Raw genomic sequence first — 19,587 nt, 5'->3', positions numbered from 1 at the left:
AGGAGTGGGCAAAAATTTCTCCCAGTCGATGTCAGAGACTGGTAGACAGTTATAAGAAACGCCTACTTGAGGTTGTTTCTGCCAAAGGGGGCAATACCACCTATTCGAGCCAAGGGTGTTCTTACTTTTTCCACATGCGAAATTTGCATTTATGTTTATTTAAATTATACAATGGATTACAAAATGTAAATGTTTCATGATATTTGTTGTATTATATCATCTTTATCTATGAATATTGTTAAAATGAAGATCAAATAGCTGTATGTTGAAATATGTTGAAAAAATCAAAACTTTACACGGGGTGTACTTACTTTTTCACGTGTCTGTCGATACATGGGGAAATTTGTTCGGTACCAAGACCGTTTTTATATCACCTGGAGCTTGGTCACGTAGTATGATGAAGTCGTATACATCTCTGTGTGTGGAAATCTGTTCTCTAAATGTAATTCGACGGCTGACAAAAGATTGTGGAACATTCACTCCAGCTTAAATGGCAAGTTCACAGTAGCGATTCCACACTTTCTGATAGTTTTAGTACGTGGCCTTGACTGGCAGCATATTTCAACTCCTTGGTCAGCCAAATCATTGGCAGGTCAGTGTTCTGTGCTTCTTCCTTCGTTTTAATTGTGGTTCGCAAGAACTGCTTGTAACAATTTGGGTGATACCTCCCTTCAGCAGCTATTAGATCATGTACCCTAGCAAGACGGACACGAAGCTGCTGGTCATAGTTTGAAGAATCGAATATCTCCTTGCTCATTTTCAATGTTGCTACTGAAGAAAGTTTCACTTTCGAATCAGAGTCTTGACAGAACAAGCATGCTTTCCAGTTCATGGCCTTCATGCGACTGTGTACATTTGTCGCGGTACTGTGAGCTTCTGCCGTGGTTGAACCTTTGAAACTTGATGATGGAGCACTCTCAGTACTGGTTGATTGTTCAAGGCGTTTGATTTTTCCTTTGTCTGTGTGCACAGCATAACATGATTTATGACGCACGAGTGCCTGCGAGGAATCAGCACTTAGCACGAATGTGATTCTATCAATCACAACACGATTCTTTTCTTCTCTTAATTTGTGGCGTGCCCATGTTGCTTCGCGAAGAGACGATAGTCCTTTTTCTGTGGCTTCAAAACGTTTGTCTGATTTACCCTGCTGGCATATAATGCAGTCTTCATATGCTACAAACCAGCTGCTGGTCCTTTTCATTTGCAATAACGACTCTATTCTGACCCAAAATGCAATATATTGTTACGGTTCTCCACGGCGGCTTTCTTCCCCTTACCAAGGGGGGATTAATCCCCTTGTCTTTGCTGGGCCTGGCAGAACCGAAACTTATTACGTCCCTCTCGGACACACGCGGAGTAGGGTTTCAGGACTACTGCTCGCTCGTACCTAATTCCCCGCGCTGCCCTGGGAGCAAGGAAACAAGCCTCGCATGAACCACATGTGGTTTGAGTACGCCAAGCGGATTGCGTACACGTGGTCCGCGCAGTCTTACTTAGTGGAACCCGATTGGAGCGATCTTATTCGTGCCATGCTTAATCAAATGGAGAAACCACAGGAACGATCGAATCAGGAAGAAAGGAAGAACAAACAGTTTAATTATTTTCCACATGTACAGTCACGTGAAAAAGTAAGTACACCCCATGTAAAGTTTTGACGTTTTCAACATATTTCAACATAAAGCTATTTGATCTTCATTTCAACAATATTGATAGATAAAGGTGATATAATATAACAAATATCATGAAACATTTACATTTTGTAGTCCATTGTATAATTTAAATAAACATCAATGCAAATTTCGCATGTGGAAAAAGTAAGTACACCCCTACATTTATCATTACTTCAAATACCTAAAATTAGAATCAGGTGCACCAGCTCAGGTGCAAATGATTAGAACATCGTTAGAGAGGATCTTGGAGGAACCTGTCTTATTTAAACCTCAGACATTTCGTTTGGTTTGCTCTTTGTTGTTGAAGTGTGCGGCGTCACCATGCCTAGATCAGAAGAGCTCTCGGAGGCCTTCAGAAAGAAGGTTATAGATGCCTACGAGTCTGGGAAGGGATTTAAAAAGATCTCCAAACAATTTGAAATCAATCATTCGACTGTCCGGAAGATCGTTTACAAGTGGAGAAGATTCCAAACAACTCCCAACTTGTTCAGGCCAGGCCGCCCCAGCAAGTTCAGCCTGAGAGCAGACCGCAAGATGCTAAAAGAAGTCTCTAAGAATCCCATAATGTCATCACGGGACCTACAGGTAGCTCTTGCCACTGTTGATGTCAAAGTGCACGAGTCTACCATTAGAAAGAGGCTGCACAAATTTGATCGACATGGGAGGTGTGCCAGGAGGAAACCTTTGCTGTCCAGAAAGAACATCAGGGCAAGACTAAAGTTTGCCAATGAACACTGAGGCAAAGACCAGCACTTCTGGAACAATGCGCTCTGGCCAGATGAGTCAAAGGTAGAGCTATTTGGCCACAGTACCAGAAGACATGTTTGGCGAAAACCAAAGACACCATTTGACCACAAGAACCTGATACCAACTGCAAAGCATGGTGGTGGAAATATTAGGGTTTGGGGCAGCTTTTCTGCATCAGGGCCTGGGCAGCTCACCATCATAGAATCCACAATGAATTCTTCATTGTACCAGAGAGTGCTTGAGGATAATGTGAGGCCATCTGTCGGAAAGTTGAAGCTCAACTGAAGGTGGACCTTGCAACATGACAATGACCCTAAACATACCAGTACATCCACCAAGGAATTGCCGAAAAGAAAGAAATGGAGGATTCTGGAATGGCCAAGTCAAAGCCCTGATCTAAATCCCATCGAGATGTTGTGGGGGGATTTGAAATGAGCTGTGCATGCAAGAAACCCATAAAACATCGCACAGCTGAAAGAATTCTGCATGGAGGAGTGGGCAAAAATTTCTCCCAGTCGATGTCAGAGACTGGTAGACAGTTATAAGAAACGCCTACTTGAGGTTGTTTCTGCCAAAGGGGGCAATACCACCTATTCGAGCCAAGGGTGTTCTTACTTTTTCCACATGCGAAATTTGCATTTATGTTTATTTAAATTATACAATGGACTACAAAATGTAAATGTTTCATGATATTTGTTATATTATATCACCTTTATCTATCAATATTGTTGAAATGAAGACCAAATAGCTGTATGTTGAAATATGTTGAAAAAGTCAAAACTTTACATGGGGTGTACTTACTTTTTCACGTGACTGTATATACAGTTCAAGGATGAAGAGACACAGAGCAATCCTTAAGCAGTCTTAACTTATCCCTTGGACAACGGGCCCATCTCACACTCACACAGGGAATTGCAGATGGGCAGGTGTTCCCCCAACGCGTCGAGAGATGGTCCCCACTCGGCTCTCCGCGGTCCCCGGCACGTCCCACGAAGATGGTGGCATTCGAAGGCAGGGACTCGTAGTGCGTCTCTCGAACAAACAGATGATGGGGCGGAACGGTAGAGGGCGGACTTTAGTGCGGCTGGCGGTTACTCAGCCTTGCTCCCTCGCGTGTCTGAAAATGCGCTGTATTCGTTCTAAATGCGTCTGGCTGCACCCGCGTATATGTAGCGGCCAACTCCTCTTCTTCTATACACTCCGAGCTGGTTAGCGCGCGCGTTCTCATGCAAGTTCGTCAAAGTTCATCAGCTTTCACAGCTTATCAAGTTCTTTCGCCAATCCTTTGCCGCAAGTCCTGCGTTCCTCTGCGAATCCTGGCGTGCAAGTCCTTCTCATTAAATGTTCCCGCGCTAGTCCTGGCGTGCAAGTCCTTCTCATTAAGTGTTCCAGCGCTAGTCCTTTGCATCGATCCTTTACAATGCGAGTCCTCTTCATCCAAGTCCTGTTGAGGGCTTTCGCGCAGCCGGTTTTATAGCTACGCCCCCCGAACCTTCTGGAGCTCACTCAAACCTTCTCACCACGCCCTCTGACGCCACGCCGCCGTCACCACCTCCGAGCTCTCATTGGCGGCTCGTGTTTACCGTCATCGCTTCTGCCGCTCCACCCTCAACTCTGCCCCGACCTTCCCAGGCCTGCCTCGTGTTAACTCGCCCAATAATCAACCAATGCTTAGCAAAATGGTTCGAGCCTATGGATGTAGAATGATCGGTAGAAGTAGGGCCTATTCTCCTGGCTCCTACTCAACGCAGAACTAACAAAGGAAAAGGACTAAGCTTACAAATACTAAGACATAACTATACTATCGCGAGGCTACATGTTGCTTGTGTGACTAACTATGGGGAACAGACTTTAACCTTTATTAAACTCACTTGACAGACTCAAAACCGCAACAATATATTAATATAATTGGACAATATAAAAATAAGAGTACTAATAACAAGATTAATAATAATAATAATAAGCTGTGTTTTTTGTTTCATAGATCTGTGCTCCATGTGAATATTTTCTTTCCACGACTTGCGCATGTGTTTTGTTTTGCATTTTCCAGGGTGAATGAGTCAAATACTGGCCTGGTAAACAGCATATTTGGATTCAGCATACCTTAAAAGAGTTTAAAAGTCTGTTTACCAACTTTTTCTCAAAAATGCCTCATGTACTACAACACCCATATCTGAAACATTGGCCTCGTCTAGTAGATGATGGTGTGGCGGACACGAAAGCCCACTGGCGTGGTGACATCATTCCGCGCACCAAGTGGGCGGCGGCCACGCCCGAGGGGTAGGCGTGGCCTGAGGATATACACGGGGCACGCAGCCTGGAGCGCGCTAGTGTTACAGTGAGCTACTCAAATAAAGACGCTTATAAGTTACCGCTTGTCCGCTTCCTCCTTGCTCGCAAGTAGCGCGCGTAACGCCGCGCTTTACTGGTGACCCTCGACGTTGGATCTGCCGGAGCGATCCTTCCACACACGACGCCATTGCCATGGCCAACAACGCAATGTCGATTAAACTTCCCGAATTTTGGGAGGCCCAGGCCGAAGTCTGGTTCGTCCAAGCCGAAGCCCAATTTCAGCGTCGGCGCCTCACCGGCGACGACACGCGCTACTGCCACGTCGTCGCCTCCCTCGGGCCCGGCACGGCCGCTCGAGTTGTGTCCGTCCTTCGCCACCCACCGGACGGCCACAAGTACGAGGCACTCAAGCGGCTACTCCTAGCCACGTTCGGGTTCACGGACGACGCACGGGCCGACCGCCTCCTGGATCTCCCCGAGCTCGGCGACACGCGCCCGTCGGTCCGAATGGACCATATGCTGTCACTGTTGGGCGACGAAGCCCCCGGTTCTCTATTCCGGGTGCTTTTCCGTCGCCAACTTCCAGCGCAGGTTCGCCTCGCGTTGGCCGGGACCGTGCTAACGGAACCCCGAGCATTGGCAGCCGAGGCGGACAGGTATTTCGCGGCTTCGGACATGCGGGCGAGAGCCGGTGCGGCCGTCACGGACCTCGAGGCTGATGCTGCTGATGATGCTGATCCACAGCATCAGCTTACACAGCATACGCAGCATGCTGATACGCACCTCGTGGCCGCCGCCACGCCCCGCCCACCACCGCGGCGAAAACCGCCACCACGGGGAAAACCGCCAACTCCACCGGCCTGGCGGAGCCAGCCGCACTCCTCCAGCTCCACCACCTGGTGCTGGTTCCACGCCAAGTTCGGCCACGAGGCACGGCAGTGTCATCCGCCATGCTCCTTCAACAGGTCGGGAAACGCCCGGGCCGGCGCTCAATAGTGGCGATGAGCGCCGGCCGTTCGAGCAGCCTGCTGTTCATAACGGACACCTTATCCGGGCGCCGTTACCTGTGCGACACGGGAGCGCAGGTGAGTGTCGTTCCCGCCGGTACGTCAGACAAGCACGCCGCGGGCGGGGGCCCCGCGCTGCTTGCCGCGAACGGGACGCCCATCCGTACGTACGGAAAACGCTGCCTCTCTCTGCGGTTCGGAGGGCAGGTTTTCCGATGGACGTTCGTCACCGCCGACGTGCCCGTGGCACTGCTTGGCGCGGACTTCCTGTGCGCTAATGGGCTCCTGGTCGACGTAAAGCGCAGACGTTTTGTCCAGGCCGAGACGTTCAGCTCGCTCACTTGTGCGCTGCCCAGCTCGTCGAGCAGCTCAACGAGCGGCTCGCCGAGCGGCTTGCCAAGCGGCTTGCCGAACGGTTCGATTCCGGCCACGTTGATCTGTACGCTTCCGGCAGCGGACGAATTCACCCGCCTCCTCGCCGGCTTCCCGGCCCTCACGCGGCCCACCTTCTCGGCGGGGGCAGTCAAGCACGGGGTGGCCCATCACATCCCCACCGTCGGGCCACCGGTCTACGCCCGGGCACGCCGCCTCGAGCCGACGAAGCTGGCAGTGGCAAAAGCGGAGTTCGCTACCCTGGAGCGACTCGGCATCGTTCGGCGCTCGGAGAGTGCTTGGGCGTCGCTGCTGCACATCGTGCCGAAGCCCGGCGGGGGATGGCGACCGTGCGGGGACTATCGCCATCTCAATGACGCCACCACTCGCGACCGCTACCCCGTCCCCCACATTCAGGACTTTTCCGCCCGTTTGGCGGGCATGTCCTTCTTCTCGAAGGTGGACCTCATACGCGGCTACCATCAGGTCCCCATCAGGCCGGAGGACGTCCCGAAGACGGCGGTCATCATGCCATTCGGACTCTTCGAGTTCCTGCCGATGCCCTTCGGTCTGAAGAATGCGGCTCAGGCGTTCCAGCGACTGATGGACAGCGTCCTGCGCGACTTGGATTTTGTCTACGTCTACCTGGACGATATCCTCGTCGCCAGCGCGTCCCGCGAAGAGCACCTACGCCACCTCCGCACGCTCTTCGAACGCCTGGGCCAGCATGGCCTGATTGTGAACCCCGCAAAGTGCCGGTTCGGCGTCGCCGTAATCGATTTTCTGGGGCACCGTGTCACCAGGCACGGAGCCGTCCCCCTGCCAGCCAAGGTGGAGGTGGTGAAGGGGTTTCTGCGCCCCCGCACGATCAGAGGGCTGCAGGAGTTCCTGGGCATGGTGAACTTTTACCATCGGTTCCTGCCCCGTATCGCCCAGCTCCTGCGCCCCCTGCACGAAGCTCTCCGAGGTAAGCCGGGCAAAGGCGACGTTACCTGGACCGAGCAGATGGACACGGCGTTCACGGGCGCGAAGCTCGCCTTGGCTAACGCCACCATGCTCGCGCACCCGGCGCCCGATGCACCGATCGCCCTCACCACCGACGCCTCGGACTACGCGGTGGGCGCGGTGCACGAGCAATGGGTGCGTGGAGCCTGGCAACCGCTGGCATTCTTTAGCCGGCAGCTTCGCCCGCCCGAACGCCGTTACAGTATCTTCGACCGCGAGTTGCTCGGGCTTCACTTGGCGGTCAGGCACTTCCGCCATCTGCTCGAGGGCCGTGCGTTCACGGCCTTCGTCGACCACGAGCCGCTGATCTTCGCGATGGGCAAGGTCACCGCGCCGTGGTCGGCCCGGCAGCAGTGTCACCTCTCGGCCATGTCCGAGTACACGACCGACATCCGGCACGTCGCGGGGAAGGACAACCCGGTGGGGGGTTGCCTTTCCCGGGCCGTCGCCCACGCAGTCCACCTCGGCATCGATTATGCCCGGATGGCAGCGGACCAGGCCGCTGACCCTGACGTCCAGGCCTTGCGGACCGCCGTCACAGGCCTCCGCGTCACCGAGGTGCCGTTCGACGGCGCGGGCGCGGCCCTCTTGTGCGACGTCTCCCTCGGGCGGCCTCGCCCCCTCGTGCCCGCGGGCTGGCAGCGCCAGGTGTTTGACGCCATCCACGGCCTGTCCCACCCGGGCGCGAGGGCCTCCCAAAGGTTGATCGCCGACAAGTTTGTCTGGCATGGCCTCCGGAAGGCCGTCTGCGGCTGGGCCAGGACGTGCCTCGCGTGCCAGCGCGCCAAGGTGCACCGGCACACCCAGGCCCCGTTGGCCCTGTTCACGGTGCCAGAACGCCGGTTTGACTACGTCCACGTGGACCTGGTGGGACCTCTGCCCCCCTCGCGGGGTTTCACCCACGTCCTCACCATGGTGGACCGCACCACCCGTTGGCCGGAGGCCGTGCCCTTGGCGTCGACGACGGCGGCGGACGTCGCGCAGGCTTTCATCGCCACCTGGGTCGCCCGGTTCGGCGCCCCCTCAGACATCTCGTCCGACCGCGGCCCCCAGTTCACCTCGGAGCTCTGGGGGGTGGTCGCGCAGGGGCTCGGGGTCCGGCTGCACCGAACCACGGCCTACCACCCCCAGGCTAACGGCCTGTGTGAGCGATTTCACCGCTCATTGAAGGCCGCGCTCCGGGCCACCCTCCGTGACGGCGGCTGGGTTGACAGGCTCCCCTGGGTCCTGCTGGGCCTCCGGACGGCGCCCAAGGAGGACCTGCGCGCATCCACGGCGGAGTTGGTCTTCGGGCAACCGCTGCGGGTGCCGGGCGAGTTCCTCCCCGACTCCACGGCACCATGGTCCGCGGCACAGCAGCGCTCCGCTCTGCAAGAGACCGCCCAGAGGTTCGCCCCGGTGCCAACGGCATGCCACGGGCACCCACCGACGCACGTCGCCCCGGAGCTTCGCACGGCGGAGTACGTCTTCGTCCGCCACGATGCCCACCGGACACCACTGCGGCCCCCGTACGACGGGCCTTTCCGCGTGCTGGAGACCGGGCGAAGCACTTCACCCTGGACATTGGCGGTACTCCTGACCGCGTTTCTGTAGACCGCCTCAAGCCGGCCCACCTCGACGTGGACCATCCACCGCCAGTGGCCCGACCCCCGCGTCGGGGCCGCCCCCCTGTGGGCGGACCCCCGGCACCGCCCAGCCACGCTGCCACGCCGCCCCCCGGTCCTGCACCCATCCCAGGGGCAGCCAGGGGCATCCCACCTGGCATCCCTGCACCCCGGACGCCGCCGATCGCCAGGGGGCGCTTCGGCCGGGTCATCCGTTTGCCCCGCAAACTGGCCCTCCAGGTGCGCGGGAATTCTTGGGGAAGAATTGGCGGACACGAATTCGTGTGGCGGACACGAAAGCCCACTGGCGTGGTGACATCATTCCGCGCACCAAGTGGGCGGCGGCCACGCCCGAGGGGTAGGCGTGGCCTGAGGATATACACGGGGCGCGCAGCCCGGAGCGTGCTAGTGTTACAGTGAGCTCCTCAAATAAAGACGCTTTTAAGTTACCGCTTGTCCGCTTCCTCCTTGCTCGCAAGCAGCGCGCGTAACGCCGCGCTTTAATGGAATAAATTATCATTCTACTTTGCCAGGAGAAACTCCAAATCCACCTTTTTCGTTGCAGCCACGATTTAGTCAGGTTCACTAGGTTAACAAATATAATTTCGTTCAAAATTCTGGGAGATTAGCAAACCTGTACATTTTTGGAATCATCAGAGCATGGAAAATCCGAAAATTAATGTTGGCATTTGCACAGACACCTGCATGGCCGCCATTTTGGATTTTCAAAATGGCCACCATAAAATACATATTTTGCGCTATCTCGGCTTCTAGTCAACCTAGAAACTTAATTAAATATGCTAATCCTATGTTTTCTGGGTCGCTTTTGACCTGGGTCAGACATTTTGGTGTCTGTCTGTTTGTCTGTCTGTCTGTCTGTGAACAAGATATCTCAAAAAATTTGTGGACGGATTCGGACGAAATTTGGTGGAGAGATCGCATATGTGACAAGTACGACATGATTAGATGTTGGTGAAGATCCGGATTAGGATCCCACTACTACAGTTTTTAAAAATCATTCCTCACCATATAAACGATATGGCCAAAAACGATATATAGCAGGATATCTCAAAAAGTTATGGATTGATTTGGACGAAACTTGGTGAAGAGGTTGGGTGTATGACAAGGACGAATCGCTTCGATTTTGGTGAAAATCTGAATATGGATTCAGATATGATGGTTATTTAATTTTTAAGTGATTCTTCACCATTGAAAGATCGGGTGAAAAGTGATATACAACAACAACAACATGCATTTTAAAGCCATTTTCCCTGCCAGAGCGGGGGTTAGCCTTGCGGTCCCCATGACAATCTTCTCCATTTTGCCTTATTTTCTGCATCTGCCCTTGTTAACACCCTTGCCCGCATTTCTTCTTCCACCATCTTTAGCCAAGTCTTTCTCGGTCTTCCCCGTCCTCTACTTCCTTCTACATTAATTTCCATAATTCTTCTCAACCAGTCACTTTCATCCTTCCTCAACACATGACCAAACCATCTCAACCTGTTCCTCTTCACAGCATCAATCACAGGCTCTATTCCCATCATCTTTCGCAATTCATCATTTGTCTTCCTCTCTCTCAATGATACTCTGCACATCCACCGAACCATTCGCATTTCCACCGAACCATTCGCATTTCCACCCTTTCCAGCCTTCGTTGCTGCTCTACGTTCATTACCCATGTCTCACTCCCAAAAATCATAACACTTCTCACACATGCAGCATACACCTTTCCCTTCAGCTTCAACGACACTCCCCTCCTCATCAGCACGCCACTCAGTTCCAGAAATTTCTTCCATGCACATCTCACTCCAGCAACCGTTGCCGAGTCTGATCCACCTTCTCCATTTCAGCATGTCTCCGAGGTAGCAAAATGTTTTCACACCTTCCAGCTTGACGCCGTCTCCAACATCCAACTCAACATTTCCTGCATCTGCAGCTCCCTCTGTGCACACCTTACATTTGAATGTAGCTGCCACACTGGTTAATGACCCTCTCAGACCACTACATTTTTGATGAACCCACTCAGCGCACATTGTGCATTGAATGGAGTTCACTCCGACACCCTTCCTGCACACAGCACATGGCCACTTCCCAGTACTTTCCACCTCACCACATGCTTTACCACTTGCCATCACCTTCGTCTTTCCGATATTCACCTTCAGACCTTTTGTCTCCATACATTCCTTCCACTTGTTCATCTTTTCCTTCAGTCCATCCATACTTTCCGCAATCAACACCAGATCATCTACATACAACAACTCCCACGGTAAACCCTCCTTTACATTCTGAGCCAGCACCTCCATCACAGCTACAAATAGTAGTGGACTTAAGACCGACCCCTGATGCACTCCTACCTTCACCTCAAACTCACCACTGTTCCGGTCCTTCGTTCTTACAGCTGTGCGTGCTCTTTTGTACATTGCTATCACCACTCTGATCAACCATTCCTCCACTCCTAACTTCCTCAATGCCCATGTCAATACTTCGCGTGGAACCCTATCGAATGCTTTCTCCAGATCAACAAACCCAAGAAACAACTTCTTCCTCTTCTCCATGTACTTTCTCCTGCAACTGCCTCACAATAAAGAGCGCGTCTGTCGTTCCTCTTCCTGGCATAAATCCAAACTGCATTTCGTCGATCTTCACCTTCTTCCTTATCCTCCTCTCCAACACCCTTTCCAGTACCTTCATTCCATGCTCCAATAACTTTATCGCTCGGTACAAGCCACACTCCAGAGGGTCACCTTTTCCCTTGTATAGAGGGACGAGGGTACTCAGTTCCCAATCCACTGGAATGCGGCCTTCTTTCACCACCAGATTACAGATCTCTGTCATTCTCTTCACACCCCAACTTCCTGCTGCCTTCAACATATCTCCCACAACTCCCGTCGGCCCTCCCGCTTTTCTACTCTTCATTGCTTTTATTGCTTCCTCAACTTCCTTCTCGGTTATCTTCACCATTCTCACACGATTTGTCCCACTTCATCCTTCAAGCAACTCACCCCCATCACATCACACCTCTCTTTCGCTATCTTCTTTGCAATCCTGAATACTGCTCTCTGACCCTCTTCCGAATCCAAGCGTTCTCCGAACATTTTCCTACATGCCTCCTGCGCCTTTGCTACCTCTTTCTTTGCAGCCTTCTTGGCTGCCTTATAACTTTCATGCTCTGCTTTTTCTGCACCCATACCCTTTGCCTTCTGCCACTCCTTGAACTTCTTCCTCTTCTCATCAATCATCTTTCCAACTTCGTCATCCCACCACCATGTTTCCGAGTGCCTCGGTGGTCCTTTTGTCCATCCACATCCCTCACCAACGGCTCCCAACAGACTATCTTTCATTGACATCCAACCACTTTCAAGCTCAACCACATCAGCCTCTGCCCTACTCAGCCTCTACTCAGCCTATACATCATCCTCTACTCTTTTAATGCCTCCCTTACTGTCACCTCTTTCAACCTCCACACCTTCATTCTCGGTTGGTACTTCACCCGCCGAGCTCTCCTCGCACCTGTCACCCTTGTGTCGCAGACAACCAAGTGGTGCTGTGAAACAGCCTCCTCCCCCGGGATCACCTTTGTGTCCCGGAGGTGCCCCCTATCTCGCCTACGCACCATCAGGTAGTCAACGGTTGTCGTCGACCCACATGACGTGTATGTAACCAGCTTATTATCCTCTTTCTGGAACTGAGTATTACAAATCAACAAATCGGCTCCATCAGCAAACTCCAAAATCCTTTCACCTTCTCCATTTCTCACACCATATCCGTAACCCCCATGAACTCCCTCAAAACCGTCCATACTCCTTCCCACATGTCCATTTAGGTCTCCTCCTACCACAACAACTTCCTCATCTTTCACGTTTTCCATCAACTTCTCTATCGCACACCAGAACTTGTCCTTCTCTTCATCGCTCCGACCAACATGCGGAGCATATCCCGAGATGACGTTCACCAAGAGCTTTCCAATCATCATTTTCACAATCATCAACCTATCACTCACTCTAGTCACACTCACCACACTGTCTACAAACTCCTCAAACTGTCTACAAACTCGAAAAATGATATATAACATGATATTAAAAAAGGTTATGGACGGATTTGGATGAAACTTGTTGGATGAGTTGGTTAGGTGACAAGTTCAAGCCCATTAGATTTTGGTTCAGGTCCGAATCCAGATCCGGCCTATCAGTGGATATTAAACAAACTGAAGAGTCTGGCAGAGGTATGTGCTCTACTGAGTGCCGTACTAGTTATATTATGTTATGACATGCTGTTAATCTGGTAAAGCTGCAATGATGGTACGATATTTCAATGTATCGAAGTTTTTGAGCAATTTTCTCGATTTGGAAGCACCGAGAATATTCAACCAGTTGTCGTCTGTGAATGATTTTAGATTTTAGATTTCGGATGCACACGCATGAATGATGCAGTCTCTTGTTTTGACAATAGTAGTAGGTAGTGCCTCTTTTGCTGGTGGTTTCATTATGGGTGATTCCATAACACGTGTTTGCGTAGCTGGTGGTTGCGTCACGGGTGGTTCAGTAATGTGTGGTTCGTGGGTGAGTCCAGAGTATTTGGAAAAATTGGATATCTCCGAAGCAGGCGTGTCTGAAAACATGCACTGTACGTGTTAATGTAGTTAGGCATTGGTTGCTAGCCAATGCCATTGGTAATAAGGCATTGGTTGACCTCAAAACTCTCTCATGCATTACATAAAATGACAATAAAATTAGAAAATGACAATAATTAGATTCGCATTAACATTGCTATTTTGGATTGTAAACTTCAAACAAGCATGTGTGTGTGTGTCAAACAAGCAGGAAACACAGGTACCTCTTACACCATGTCAGAGAGAGAGAGAGAGAGAGAAATAAGAAATATATGGCCTTATACCTCTAATTGATGATGGGTCGAATCCATTGAAGTGTTACTGTTATTATCAATTTTGTTCAATTGATGAAATGCTCTGCTCCGTGTTACTTCTCCTCTCATCCGCCACCTCCGTGTTCCGTGTTTGGCCGTACATTCTAATGGAATGGTACATGGACTCTTGTGGGCCCTTTGAGCCTAAGGGGCCTTTTTATCTAAAAGTGCTGGATCGGAAAGTTTCTTACTCTGCATTTTTTTTTCGTACCATTAGAATGGAGCAGTTTGCAACCAAAACCTTTCTGAGCGCAAAATTCTGATTAAGACCCTTTTTGAACTCTTTAGAAGTCCTTCTTGTATGCAAGTTACCAATATTAGAACTTCTTACACACCGAATCATTATTCACATGTATCTTTCTGATGTATGCGAAGTGGAATTTTGTTCGGGCTCGGCATTTTGATTAATTTTTTTCTGAGACCCTTTTTGACCCCTTCGAGCCTAAGGGGCCTTCTTATTCAACAGTGAAGGGTCAGAAATGTTCTTGCGTTGCATTTTCGTTTCATACCATTAGAATAGAGCAGTTTGCAACAAAAAAAATTATCGGGTGCAAAATTCAGACTAAAACCCTCCATGGACCCTTATAAGGGTCTTACTTGTATGCAAATGCCAGTGTTTTTCATTTGTTACGCATGTGTTTTGTATTGAATATCCAATGTAAATGTCATGTAATAATATAATCGGTCTCCGGCGTAATTATTTCCGAAAGATGATGTTAAGGGTCTGCCACTTCCAAATGCCAGAAATGCTCAACTCAAGAAATGGGTTTTGTTGGATGTCAAGGTTAAGGTAAGAGGCTCCGTGTCCAGCACTTGTGCACCAGCACCAGGTAAGAGGCTTGTCAGATGTCAAGGTAACACGATTAAGAGCATCAAACCTTTCGGGTGCAAGTTTATAATTAAACTCTGACCAGCTCTCAGTCTATTAGCGATCGCTTGCTTTGTTTGTACTGTACAAGTTTTGATACAAAACCACACAAATGCACTTGTTGAACCTGACTTTGTCTTTGTCTCATTCTGCTTGCCAATTTCAATCCCATTCTGCTTTGCCTATTTCAATCTCGATCTGCTCGCCAATTTCAATTCCATTCAGCTCGCCAATTTCAATCCCATTCTGCTTTGCCTATTTCAATCTCGATCTGCTCGCCAATTTCAATCCCATTCTGCTTTGCCTATTTCAATCTCGATCTGCTCGCCAATTTCAATCCCATTCAGCTCACCAATTTCAATCCCATTCTGCTTTGCCTATTTCAATCTCGATCTGCTCGCCAATTTCAATCTCGATCTGCTTGCCAATTTCAATCCCATTCTGCTCGCCAATTTCAATCACATTCGGCTCGCCAATTTCAATCCCATTCTGCTCGCCAATTTCAATCCCATTCTGCTTGCCAATTTCAATCCCATTCAGCTTGCCAAATTCAATCCCATTCAGCTTGCCAATTTCAATCCCATTCTGCTTTACCTATTTCGATCTCTATCTGCTTGCCAATTTCAATCCCATTCTGCTCGCCAATTTCAATCACATTCGGCTCACCAATTTCAATCCCATTCGGCTCGCCAATTTCATCCCATTTGGCTTGCCAATTTCAATCCCATTCTGCTCGCCAATTTCAATTCTATTCAGCTCGCCGATTTCAATCCCATTCTGCTCGCCAATTTCAATTCTATTCAGCTCGCCGATTTCAATCCCATTCAGTTCGCCAATTTCAATCCCATTCGGCTCGCCAATTTCAATCCCATTCAGCTCGCCAATTTCAATCCCATTCTGCTTTGCCTATTTCAATCCCGATCTGCACGCAAATTTCAATCTCGATCTGCTTGCCAATTTCAATCCCATTCTGCTCGCCAATTTCAATCACATTCGGCTCGCCAATTTCAATCCCATTCTGCTCGCCAATTTCAATCCCATTCTGCTTGCCAATTTCAATCCCATTCAGCTTGCCAAATTCAATCCCATTCAGCTTGCCAATTTCAATCCCATTCTGCTTTACCTATTTCGATCTCTATCTGCTTGCCAATTTCAATCCCATTCTGCTCGCCAATTTCAATCACATTCGGCTCGCCAATTTCAATCCCATTCGGCTCGCCAATTTCGTCCCATTTGGCTTGCCAATTTCAATCCCATTCTGCTCGCCAATTTCAATCCCATTCTGCTCGCCAATTTCAATTCGATTCAGCTCGCCGATTTCAATCCCATTCAGCTGCCAATTTCAATCCCATTCGGCTCGCCAATTTCAATCCCATTCTGCTCACCAATTTCAATTCCATTCAGCTCGCCGATTTCAATCCCATTCTGCTCGCCAATTTCAATTCGATTCAGCTCGCCGATTTCAATCCCATTAAGCTCGCCAATTTCAATCTCGATCTGCTTGCCAATTTCAATCCCATTCTGCTCACCAATTTCAATTCCATTCAGCTCGCCGATTTCAATCCCATTCAGCTCGCCGATTTCAATCCCATTCAGTTCGCCAATTTGAATCCCATTCGGCTCACCAATTTCAATCACATTCTGGTCGCCGATTTCAATCACATTCTGCTCGCCGATTTCAATATCATTCTCCATGTGACTGTTACATTATTTTAAGGTGGCCATTTTTAATCAATGTAAGATAATAGTCAAACCTTGCTAGACTGTCACTGTGCATTCCAATAAATAATCATCACCCCAAAATCAAGTGTCCATAATTGTTTTGGGGTTAGTTATAAAGGATTTTCATTGGCTTTTAATCAAATGCCAAGAAGGCCTTTAATCCAGATTTTGGTGCCCATTTTGGATTTTTGCTTATAAAATCGACACCCTTAATTATTCAGCTTGGTAGACAGCAAAATTAGATTCAGTCATCCCAAATCTTTTTGAAAACAATGTATCTGCCAAATTTTGCCTGAGGATGTCACAATTCCATAAAATGTGGCGAGACTATGAGGGAGACTGAGTCCGTCCCAACACATGCACACACACACTCAATTACCTTGTTACCATCGCGAGATGGTATTGCATTTCTCTCACTTTGTTTTTCTGGCTGCCTGCCTGTTTATCCGTTTCGTTTGTGTGTCTGTCTCTTTGTTGTTGTAACATTAAAAAAATTTTATGTCTCTGCCAACAAAGTCTCCGGAGGCATTATGTTTTCGGGTTGTCCGTCCGTCCGTCCTTCCGTAGGTCCGTCCGTCCGTACGGGCTAAACCCGTACTCCCAATGGGGAACAAAAGCATGATAATGATGACATCATAGGTGAAGTGGTATACCAGCCAAAAATGTTTTAATCGAATTCCTTATCCAAAAAATCTGAAATTGCATGCACATGATCTATGACCCATTTGTATTGAAATATTAAATTTATGACATCATAGGTCACATGGTTTGGCAGCCAATTTGGATTGAAGGAAAATATTAAATAATTATATCTCTAAAATCGCTCACCCTATCGATGTGAAATTTTACAAATATCATCTAACAGCACTGTTGCATATAGTTTGAAAATGATGATGTCATAGGTCACGTGGTTTGGCAGCCCTATTGGATAGAAAAACGAACCTTATCCGATCAACACGAAACTTCACAAACGTGATCCCCTGCCCATACATATGCAGAGTGATGGCATCTACCCGTTGTGGGACTATGCGGAGGCATATTGGCGACACAGTTGCATTGTTCTAGTTTTATTTTGTGTCTTCCACTGTTTTGAGTATCTCATCTGTAAACGAAATCGATGCAGGTTGTTATGATTCATCCAGTCAAATTAAATCAGGAAAAGTTTATATATGCAAAAGCTGGACTTACAAGTTGGTAGAGGTGGCTCTACCGACTTGTAAGTCCAATTTTTGCGTTTATAAACTTTTACTTACCTGCAAACTGTTTGGAAGAGCCGACGAAACAACCCTGTTGTACTTTACCACAGATGCATCCCATGGACAGCGCGTACCCCCCGATCATGCTGGCCTACACTCGGACCCGAGCTGTGCCATACAAGGAGATCTCTTTCTGCCGTATGCCCAGTGAGTCCATCGCCAACAACTACTCCCTGGCAGCACAACACCTTACTCTTAAAGGTTTATGTGCACCTGTGACGAACACCAGGCAACCTCAGCTAGACCTCACTTCCTCCCGGAAATCACCTACAACACGTATCCTTCACTGGCCAAGGTTCCTGCACTGAACATGAGCACTATGGGATTGTACGTCTGTGCATGCGTTGTACCCTCTTACTCCCAGGGAATTAGGTACCGTGTCTAACTCTTGGGATGGTATATTGTCGGTATCCCTTGTTGGTCACGTTTTAATGTGTCTTCATATTGAATGTGATGTGTTTGACTGTTTCTAGTTCAGGATGATTTTCAGTTTGTTCTGCACACACCTTGTTTCCTTTACGACAGTGTGGCACAGGGGTTGTGCATAACCCTCTGAGCTGCCTCGCTTGGGTTCGATTCCCGACCCCACTAGAAACTCTCCGATCTGTGCTTCACAGCCAGGGTGTTGGACCACGATGTGCGGCACCCTTCAGATGAATGTTAAGCTGGGTGTCCTGTCTGCTAGCATTAGTTAGGGGACGTTGAATACCCCGTGGTGTCTTTCACAAAGAGTCGGCGAGTTATCTCCGGCACCTTGAGCGAATTGCAAATGCCTGCCCTGACATGACTCCCGCTGGTAAGGCAAAGGCAAACCATTCGGTGTACAATCCTTGCCGTGAGACCGCTTTGGCATCACCGAAGCTATATACTGACTTGAGAGACAGACAGTCTTTCTCAGCTTCATCCTGTCGCAGGTTGTTTTATGGCACATGTTAGTGAGTTATCGCCACCAGTCAGTCCTGGTCCTTGAAGGTCTTGTTTGAAGGAGAGTGGTGGTGCGAGACGTTAGGGGAGAGCAGTGGGGATAGGTGGGGTTCTGTCCGTCCTTCCAGAGCTTATACACAACAATGACCTAACGTATTTCTTTCATATTCGACAGGCGCATACAATAATGTCTGGGCAGGAAGCACGTCAAATTTTGGAATCGGAGCCAAAAGTCATGGGTCACATACTCGCATACGATTTATTATACAACTGACGCATGACCGCATAGATCAGGATTCACCATCCCAAACTCCACCCACTGAGTTTGGGCTGTAACGATGCGGAGGAAACACTGGTGTAACATATTGTGCTTTACGGTAACGGAATGGAGCATATTATGCTGTACGGTAATCGGGCAGATGTCCCTGATCGGGAGCAAGGTTGGGCTTCCGGGAAGGGGTGGTGCGAGCGGGAGATGGGGCGCAATGGTGACGGGCTTGTATCTCGAGCATTGAATGGTGATTAAACATTTTGCCTTTATTAGACTGGCCTTTGCGTGATACACTTCAACTAGTACCCTGTCTCCGCCTATCTCCTTTGGGCTGTAACGATGTGGAGGAAACACTGGTGTAACATATTGTGCTTTACGGTAACGGAATGGAGCATATTATGCTGTACGGTAATCGGGCAGATGTCCCTGATCGGGAGCAAGGTTGGGCTTCCGGGAAGGGGTGGTGCGAGCGGGAGATGGGGCGCAATGGTGACGGGCTTGTATCTCGAGCATTGAATGGTGATTAAACATTTTGCCTTTATTGGACTGGCCTTTGCGTGATACACTTCAACTAGTACCCTGTCTCCGCCTATCTCCTTTGGGCTGTAACGATGTGGAGGAAACACTGGTGTAACATATTGTGCTTTACGGTAACAGAATGGAGCATACTATGCTGTATGGTAATCGGGCAGATGTCCCTGATCGGGAGCAAGGTTGGGCTTCCGGGAAGGGGCGGTGCGAGCGGGAGATGGGGCGCAATGGCGACGGGCTTGTAGCTCGAGCATTGAATGGTGATTAAACATTTTGCCTTTACTGGAATGGCCTTTGCTTGATACACTTCAACTAGTACCCTGTCTCCACCTATCTCCTTTGGGCTGTAACGATGTGTAGGAAACACTGGTGTAACATTGTTACGGTTTTCC

At 49.4% G+C, this 19,587-nt stretch overlaps 1 protein-coding gene across 1 annotated transcript in view; it reads left to right on the top strand.

Annotated features, from left to right (window-relative positions):
* The first annotated feature begins 17,528 nt into the window (after positions 1–17,528).
* Positions 17,529–19,587, top strand: part of DNAH3 (dynein axonemal heavy chain 3) — a 403,897-nt gene continuing 401,838 nt past the window's right edge. Inside the window, exon 1 of the mRNA XM_078777885.1 lies at positions 17,529–17,745. Within this exon, the coding sequence (XP_078634011.1) occupies positions 17,529–17,745 (217 nt within the window). The remainder of the gene's footprint in view (positions 17,746–19,587) is intronic.

The sequence above is a fragment of the Myxine glutinosa genome, chromosome 1 (assembly GCF_964187855.1).
Source record: "Myxine glutinosa chromosome 1, kmMyxGlut1.1, whole genome shotgun sequence".
In the NCBI taxonomy this organism is placed as follows: Eukaryota; Metazoa; Chordata; class Myxini; order Myxiniformes; family Myxinidae; genus Myxine; species Myxine glutinosa.
This window is presented reverse-complemented; position numbering and strand designations above follow the sequence as displayed.